The following is a 9,676-nucleotide window of genomic DNA, read 5'->3' on the forward strand; positions in this document are numbered from 1 at the left end:
CATATAGCAGCCAGAGAAAGCTAGCACATTCACATAGCAATCAGAACACATCCTAAACGCAAGTAGCGTGTGCAAAAGCCACAGCCAGTTTGATATTTCCCGCAAGTGGTACCGTTAAGACACACGAAAAGCTAGAGGAATATTGCTCCTTTCATTTTCATTCATTTCCCGAGGAGTGGAAAAAGGGTAATTTTAGACTCATTCAATCGCAAACGTGCATGTGTAAGTGTGTGTTTGTGGTGTGCCGATGGCGAAAATTGTTCGAAATTGAGATCAATTTTAATCTGTAACCTTCTCATTCTACAGGCTCATCGACGAAGTCAAAAATCCCCGATCACCTTTGTGGAATCGAAAGTAGCTGCGGAAGCTTTTCCTGGTGGCAAACGTAACCTCGATCGCCATCAATCATGCCACGAAACCGGAAAAAACAGTCAGGTAAGTGTGCTGCTGCGTAGCTGCATGTGACGACCATGTGCAGCTCTAGTAACAGCTGTGTGCTTCGCTTGTGTGGGTACGTTCGCGCACCTCGTTTCCATTGTGCTGGTCTGTCCTTGAAAAGTATTGCATGAGTTTTGGACCAGGTACACTGCAATATGTAATATGTTTTAAAATATTTTGCTTCGCAATTAAAACTGATAACATTTCCTTTCACCATCCGCTCATGTTTGATTGGGAATATACACCTTTTGCAATCCAGGTCCGAGCAGGGTGAAACAAAAAGAATAGAACACCCATCAAGTCTGTGCGTTGTGAATTTAAGTCATGCTCATTTGATTTGGATATTGGCTTATGTATATTGTTTGAACTAAGGGGCAGACTATGCTCCAACAATATTATTATTATTATAGCAAAACTTATATTTAAACAAAATAGTGCCGTTGGTTTACGGTTAGTTAAGTTAATCGAGCTCAATTAGTTTCAAAACGCGAACAATCAGTTCGTGTCATGTTGTGCGAGAATATTCTTAACTTTGTCGTATTTAATCGCAGGGTAGTACGTCTCACGGTACGGGTACACTTATCCTTTTTTCCACACGTTCACATGTCCGAACGAGACTTTTTTTGAGGGATCAAAATTCACACCAGTGAAGTAAGCATGTACTAATCTTGTGAGCAGTTTCAACTCATCTTTTTATTCGTTGATTATAGGCAATAGACTCAGCTAGAGTTCAAAATCCTATCTTGGTAGGGAAGCAAATTTCAATTCAATTGAACGATTTCGAAAGACTTACTCTTGATAGGTTTAGGATATGTTAGAGAAGAACCTTTGTAAGAGCAATGTGAAACAAAGTAAGATGCAATTGTATCGCATATGTGTGAATTTCACTTTGCAGGAATTAAAAGTACAGAAAAATATATGTTTTTTTTTTAATTTTCGCTTTCGTCACTACCCACAGCCGCCGACACATGGCAGCAGAATAACGATCAGTCTGACGACGACACGTGGAACGATAATGCTAGCACGTATTCCTGTCATTCGGAAACACAGAATGGAGACGGAGGACACAGCGGTAGCCAGGACGGCGGTGACGACGGTAGCAGCGGAGGTAATGGATTCGAAAAGTACGAGGAGAAGCTGCTACAGGCAATCGAGAACGCGTCGGACAAGTCGCTACAGACGCGTATCAACGCGTTCCAGACGATCAACGAGGTCCTGGTACACCATTACATCCCTGAATTCATCGATGACCGCAAGGTGACGCTAATGGACGCGGTGGAGAAGTCGCTGCGGCGCGGTAAAGGCGTCGAGCAGGCGTGGGCGGCACGCATTATACCACTGCTGGTGATCCAGATCGAGGCGCTCGAGGACATCGGCACGCTTGTGAGGGTGCTGAAGCCGGTCCTACTTGCCACGGCGCAGGATGGTGCGTCGGCGTACGATGCGCGCGCCAAGTGTTGCGCTGCGCTCGGACTGCTATGCTTCGTTGGCGTGGACGATTTGGGTGAAGTGTTGCCGCTGATGAAGACGCTACAGAGCATCTTCACCGGCAGCTATCTGAAAGGCGACAACAGCCCAAGCAACGCGAATGCAGAAGCCGCCGCCCTGCACAGTGCTGCGTTGAGCGCGTGGGCCTTGCTGTTGACATTGCTACCGCCATCCGAAGTGGTGACATTGGCCACAACCGGGACCGGCATTATACCTTCAGTGCACAATCTGGTTGGAATGCTACAGAGTCCGCACCTGGACGTGCGAATGGTGGCCGGCGAAATAATCGCGCTTCTGTTCGAGCTTGGCCGCCACCACGACGACGAGTTCCTTGATGACCAGCTGACGGATGTGATCGAGGCGACACAGAAGCTGGCCACCGATGCGCACAAGTACCGAGCGAAACGGGACCGCAAGGTGCAGCGGGCTACCTTCCGCGACGTGCTGCATTACCTCGAGGAAGATGTCTCGCCGGAGATCAGCATCAAGTTCGGGCGCGAGACGCTATTGCTGAACAGCTGGGCCATTCACCACCAGTATACCTGTCTGCGGAATGCGCTCGGCTTCGGGATGAACGTGCACCTGGGGGAGAACCTGTTCGTGCGTGAGGTGTTGCAACTGGGCGCCAAGATTGACGAACCGGAGCGCCTGCGCAAGACAGTCAAGGCCGAGCAGCGATTCCTCAACGCGGCGGCCTTTAAGGCGCGCACGATTTCACGCAGCAAAAATCGCGACAAGCGATCGTTTGCCATCAACTGATTATCTTTTGCTGCTGTCCTTTCGACGACTTATCAATAGGGAAATAGCAGAGGGGCATCGTCCAGGTTTTCCTTCTTCGGTAGCAGTAGCGTTGCTAGATAGTTGTGTTTTCCCCGTGTTTGTTTTGCCTACCATACGTTTTCCGCTTATCTGCAACAATTCATGCCAAGTTATTGCGCGAAAGATTACGTAAATTAGTTGTTATTTTGTTGATTCCTCGAAGCAAATGCACATCATCCCGGGTACTCTTGCTGCATCGGTAACAATGTTAAGCCTCACTTATTCATACGCTAAAGTCTTCTACGACCGACAATGTGTGACATTCGTATGGACGAAGAAATGTGTGCTAGATGCAATATCCATACACCAAACACTGCATTAAAGTGTATCCTAGGAAACGCGTGAGCTTCCTTAAAATCATCGTTAGTTCAGATTCGGTTGAAGCAAATGAAAAAAAAAATAAACGTTCTGTAAATAAAACTACACAATGCGCAGCATTCTACACGATCGTAATTCAACCGAAGTTGTGTGTAAAACTAAAGCATAAGATTTATAGGAAAACATACGGCAGACGCGTAAAAACATAAAAATGTATAAAAGAATGCTTAATGAAGCTTATCTAACGGAATTTGAATTTGAGATAATTTATTTTGAACCACTCTACGCACCTTGATTTTGGACAACATGTTTTCCTAAAAGAAATGGTATGTAATCGGCTGTATTACGCAACACGCCAGGAGAATTCAGTTCGTTGCAAACTTGCCGGAGTCAAATATAGGGTGAATGCAAATGCACCCCATCCTAAATCAGTTACATCGGTGATAAAATAAAAAAAACTACATAAGATTCATTGTAACGTGACACAGGTAAGTTCTTTAAAAAATATGTTGACGCCTTGTCGGGTAGTTTAGCGGCAGTTGGTACATTAGCCGACGCCAATATATTAATTGATGGTCGCATGTTATTCAGTTCCTTCAGTAAATCTTCTAGACGACCAACTAGACTAGTTGTGCGGGTAAGATGTAAAAACAATTGAGCATTCTTTTTGAGAAATGCGTTCAACTGTCATCGCATTTTTTATGACGATAATAAAATCTTCCAGTGCAGCCGGCCTGTTTCATTTATGCGGTATCGGGCTGAAGGTTTGCCCTCAGCACATTCAACTTCCCGTGGCAGGAAATTCTATGTTTTCATCACAATTCGCCAATTCACACTGGCGGGCGTGATGGTACATTACATCGACAACCGTGGCCGTAGCAGCTGTCTCCTTTTTCTTGCTCTCAGTCTAGGTTTCTTTGCTGTCTAGCAGGTACCTGATGCGTGAAGGAAAGGAAGAGGATTCCGTAGACGACAGAAGAGACAACATGAGCAGCAAAAATGCACCGGAAACGTAGGCTGCGTTAACCCAACGTAGCGAGTAGCGAAGGGTTGCTTAGCGAATGAGTTTCCCCACGCGAAAAATGAAAAATCACCTACGCTTACGCATGCGTATGGCTGTTGATCCATCCTCTCGGAAGCTGATTGGACGATGTTGTGATCAAATGTACTACTCCGCACGCTAATATTCGGCCGAGTTTCTCTTCTTCGGTTGCTCCCGTTTGTAGTCGTTTGCATCCACTCATTCATGTCTCCGATGGAGATGATCAGGACGGAAAATTCAATAATCACCAATGATTCGTTTTTCCGTCTTTCGTCATTGCCACAAAGTGGTGTTATCGTACGGCTAGTGTGGAAAACTCTACGGTAAACCATCTGGAGGCGAATTGTCTAAACTAAACTGTACAATCCTGAATTCGCACAATGCCATCCGCCCCGTCCGGTTGTTATGCTATTTTGGGATATCCTCTTCTCTTCGAAGAGTTCCGCCACGCAAAACACCAGCCGACTGCAGAGTCCGCAAGGCAAGGCTTTGATGTTCACGATAATGTTTTTCCAATCCGTTGTGAACGCCGCGCTTCGGTGCGGCCTCCCCGTATCTACCTCTTCCAGTCGTCCAGTATAGCAGATTGCACGCTAACAGAAACTATGTCTTTGAAGCATAAGACGCATTGTGTCAAAACATCGACCGTGCTTCTTTGCGTGCGTTTGGTTCCTATTGTTTGTGGTTTTTTTTACTTTCGGTAAACGTCGGCCAGAATCTGGCGATACATTGCAAGCATCAATATCTGCGTAGGGAAAACAAGATCATCCGGTTTAGATGATAGTGCACATGTACAAACTAAACTTTTCAGGAAGTTTATCTATCCAACTCGGTTTGCGAATTGGATCAATGGCGTAGAATAATAATGGGATGGAAAGTGCGTACGAATAACGAAATCTTCAAAAACGGTAGAAGTTGCGAAATATTTGTTTTTAATCAACTTGTCCATTGATCTTTCCTTTCTGTTTACCGATGCGATACGTTAGAACATCGTACAGCATTTCTAAACATGACAATAGATCTTTCCAGTTATTTTACTTTTTATTAAATTATCTTAAATGATGTTGTACCATGCGCCTCCACCGGTACAAGCAAAATCATTCTATACCTGGTCTGCTTGATTCAGGTACGCACAGTAAATAATGATACTCTTCAGGTTCGGATACGAAACGTTCTTTACAGTAAAATCTACAAAAAAAGTAGCTTTAAGTAAAGTAATGTCAACGTCCATTATTGATACCAATGCGAAATAGATCTCCTATGGAAGATATTTGTCACGTGTTTGAGACCACCGGATCTTGAGCGTTGGGTTCGCCTGTATTGACCCATATTCCCGAAGCTGTCGTTCGCAACAACCCGACCAGCTGTCGGCTTAATATGCCGCCCATGAATGCGGCGATTCCAGGAAACTGCACATGCTGCACATAATACATCGAGTCCGAGCGTATTGTTGTGGCTAACAAGTGGCACGATAAAGATGAGTCGCGACAGTCGCGGCAATGAACAGGGAATATGCGTAGAAAAATTGTCGCAAACGGCGAACATAAAATTTTTTTCGTTGGTGGTTTTTTTACAACAAGTTTTATAGTAATGCGAGCTAGTTTTATAGCAATTTTTAGCTTTTCTCAGCTGCTTTAAGTGGTAGGTTAAACGTTAAGTCAATTGACTAGGTATGGAGGGTGGTGAGAGTGGGAGGGTAGGGGGGAGGGGGGGTGGGGTGGGTGTTAGGGCGTTCGGAAAGTGCCCGAGTAAAAGAGATCAGTTTGTTTGGATCAACTATCGTTTTTCAAATTCAAAAACACCAATGTAATAAATTAACTTCAACATTCGGGTAATTCTTCTTCTTTTTGGCGTAACGACCTTTTGGTCATGCCTACCCCATTAAGGGCTTACGAGACTTGTTTCCCTGTTGTACGTGGATAGTCAGTCCTCTTGTACAGGGGAGGGTCCGGTCTCGGTTGGGATTCGAAACCACGCCGTCGAAGTGGTGAGAGCCCCGGGGTAATTCAATATCGTAATAAATTAATGTTATTGCAGTGCACTTATGCTTTATTCCTTAGTTTTTCACCCTAATTTTATTTTTAATGCATAAAGTAAAATTTAAATACGGATGACTATCTATAACCTGGTTTTTATTAACGAACTTTTTTTAAATTATAATAAAAAAGACACAGAAATATCAAAGCTTTAATATTGAACAATGTGATCGTGTGGACATAAAAAAGGTGTATTATTATAAATGGGGGGGTCTGCGACAGCCGAGCGGTAGCGCCGGTTAGAAAATTCGGCCCATGAGCGCCGGGGCTCACCACATCGGCGGCGTGGGTTCGAATCCCAATCGAGACCGGACCCTCCCCTGTACAAGAGGACTGACTATCCACGTACACACAGGGAAAAAGTCTCGTAAGCCCTTAACGGGCAGGCATATGACCAAGAGGTCGTTACGCCAAGAAGAAGATTATGATACATGAGTTATTTATGCATAGTGGCAGGTTGGATATCATGTCCCTCGTTGGTTTCCGCTTCAGCTTCGTGTCCTCTACGTCGTGATCCTTCTTCGTCTCCCACCTCCTCAACGTTATCCTTCCCTAGCTTCCTATGCAATGGGTCTCTGTGATACAATTGTATAGCCCTCGGGGCAGACAATTTAAATCAATTAATGATAGTAATAATAATAATAACAATAATCATCATCACCATCATAATATTAAATAAACAATAGTAAAACCAACAATTAGGAGTTCAAACAAATAGGTACCTGCAAATTTAAAAAACCTTAAAAAAACGAATTTGTTCCGTTTATCGAAAGCGAACTGTATATTGTATATTTCCTGATAATGAAACGACTTTTCGCTTATAATTCAAATATCAAGGGTTTCAAGTGGAAGACTGCGCTAGGTAAGCTACTTTTGGTACATGAATATGCATGAAAACGAAGATATGTGGGTACAACGTTGGCGTTGTTTTTCATTTTCAATGTTGTGTTTTTTTTTATATTTTGCATTACCTAGTGGCCCACCAAAAGGGCTGCCCAATATTATTACAGCCTCTATCAAAAAAGTCAAGCATAACGAACGAACCAGATCAAAACCCGGAACGTACAAAATAAATACATATAACAATATGGACAGTCATTGCCCTATCGCACACTTGGGATTGTTCTGTCGGCAAACCCACATGTGTTCCGATTTTCCCGGACCGCCCGGCAAGCGCAGCGGTTGAAGCGGCGACTGAAAAAATGGAACCATGGAAAATGGCCCGTGGACCGCCTCCACGTCCTGGCCGCCCGGGTTTCTAAATTGCATGCAGAGATAGGTCCAATTTCAACCGACCCCAAAAACTGCACCGTGCTGCAACACATATGTGCGCGAAAATATTCCCGCGTTGGAAACGCGTACAGGTATGGTAGGGGTAGGGGAGGAGACTTGCTGTGTTGTTCTAAAATGTGATATGTTGCATCTGCATCGACATCTTGCCAGCTTTCCGCGAGTTGCATACAAGGTGAGGGGGAGGATCGATCCGAAGATCGCCAGCATCCGCGTATTCAGAAGCGCAGTGAAGCCACTACAGTCTGATCGACACGATCGAGCTTGATTCAGTTACTGGCTACAGTGCGTACGTGACGGGTGCAGCAGGAGAACCTACTAGGTGTTAGTAGCTTATCACCAACCAACCTTACAGCTTTTCCAGTAAAAAATTGTTGAGCGAGCAGCAAGTTAGCTTCTCACGAAAACGTTTGATGGTACGGATTTCAAACCCTCGATATATTCCATAGTTAAACACCTAGATAACCACATCAATTCTTTGGCTTCGGATAGCATAGTGCCAGTGCCTAAGTGACATTAGACAGTGCTACTTCAACCGTTGCATTTTTGAAGATGCGTCGTGTACGTTTCAATCTGAGTAACGATCAGCCCGAACGTACCCGGGTTCCACCGTGTCCGAAGAAGGTGGCGCTTCCGGTAGTGCCGACCCGGGTAGTGCCGCCGAGAAGTGTTGTCTCGCTGGGGGTGCAGGTATTTCCGGTGGGACTAAATGAAGCCGCCATGCGCCCGTTAAGGCCGGCAGGCGCTTGTGAACCGAGAAACCGCGACAGGGACGTGATCTACGACTGGCTGCGGCAGATCCTGTTCCAGGAGTATACTGACCGCTTCTTGAGTGAGGGCTATGATCTGCTGACGATAACGCGGATGACCTCGGCTGATCTGGTGGCGCTCGGCATCAAGCATCCGGTGCACCGGCGTCACCTCCGCAGTCACATTGAGGCACTGCAATTACCGGACCTTTTACCGAGTCACGTACCGGCGTCTATAGAAAAATGGATGCACTTCCTTAGATTAGACGAGTACGTGCCGGCGATCCTGACACAGGGGTATCGCAAAGTCACGGACGTCACGGTACTGGAATGGGAGGATTTGGAGGATCTGGGCATCGTGAAGATGGGCCACCAGAAGAAGCTATTGATGGGCATCGAGCGCATTAAGAGCATCACCAGTAGAAGGATGGCCGCCCGCCGTTTGTCTTGCGTGGTAGAATGGCCGCAGCCCATCGAGTACGTGACCATCAGCTGGCGTTCGCTTGCTTCCGTCACGCACCGAGTGCCGCCGCCCGACGGGCCCTACCACGCGTTCACTACCTTCCGGACGGAGCCGCCACCGCAGAGAACGTACACGCTGATGGCCGCTCCGGCCGAGGAGCAGAGCGAAGAGGACGCGGGTGCTACTGCCCTCGTTCCGGCACCGTCCATCGAGGATATGCACGATCCGTGCGTGCTGGACCGCGTCGAGGAGATGTTGGCCATACTGATCCAAGAGCTGGACACTATGTTCGAGGACCAAATGAACAATATCTAATCTATCTCAAATGTGGCCTCAAACCCAGCGTGCAAAATGCTTTGCTCGTTTAGTAAACTAATTGATGTTAACAACAAAACGAGAAAGCACGATTTTGCACGCTGGAAGTATTCAAGAGAATTCATAAATATCATTAACACAAAATTTTGAAAATAAAAACCTAATAAAGTTTGAAAAAATTAAGAAAATATCATTAACCATTTTTACAAATATTCATTTTTTTATCTCTCTCAAAATGTGTGCTTAAAACTAACCCTTTTATAATGACAATAAATGTGTGTGCTATTTGTTTGTACTTTGAACATTGGTAATTTGTGTTTGCGAGTTCTTTTTTCTTTTTTTCTGGTATTTTGTTTTCCTGGAATAGTATATATCAACTTACCAGCATCACCTGGAAGCCTTTTAAGACTTTGCTTGGAATGTTCGTCCAAGTGACTTGAGTTGATTGATTGCTTTACTATCGTGTTCAGTTCCTACAGCACAAACCGATACAGAATTATTCGTTGGGAGATGAAAGAGTCTGTGGTAGACACACAAGTGTTCGACACCAGAACAACGCAATGCATAAAAAACATAATGTAATGTTCACGAGTTCCCCGTAAGAGACTATAGTCATTAGTTCACTAGTTCACGAGTTTAGTGTCACGAGCAACAAAATCTATCTCTTTTACAACGGACCTTCAGGCGAGTAAGACGCAGCAAGAACGATCTGAAAACT

At 45.2% G+C, this 9,676-nt stretch overlaps 1 protein-coding gene across 1 annotated transcript; it reads left to right on the forward strand.

Annotated features, from left to right (window-relative positions):
* The first annotated feature begins 307 nt into the window (after window positions 1-307).
* On the forward strand, window positions 308-2,736 carry LOC131290760 (interferon-related developmental regulator 2). Its single transcript, XM_058319935.1, has 2 exons — window positions 308-435; window positions 1,397-2,736. The coding sequence occupies exons 1-2, from the start codon at window positions 408-410 to the stop codon at window positions 2,683-2,685; spliced, it is 1,317 nt and encodes a 438-aa protein (XP_058175918.1). The 5' UTR covers window positions 308-407; the 3' UTR covers window positions 2,686-2,736.
* Window positions 2,737-9,676: the final 6,940 nt, after the last annotated feature.

This window comes from Anopheles ziemanni, chromosome X, assembly GCF_943734765.1.
Source record: "Anopheles ziemanni chromosome X, idAnoZiCoDA_A2_x.2, whole genome shotgun sequence".
In the NCBI taxonomy this organism is placed as follows: Eukaryota; Metazoa; Arthropoda; class Insecta; order Diptera; family Culicidae; genus Anopheles; species Anopheles ziemanni.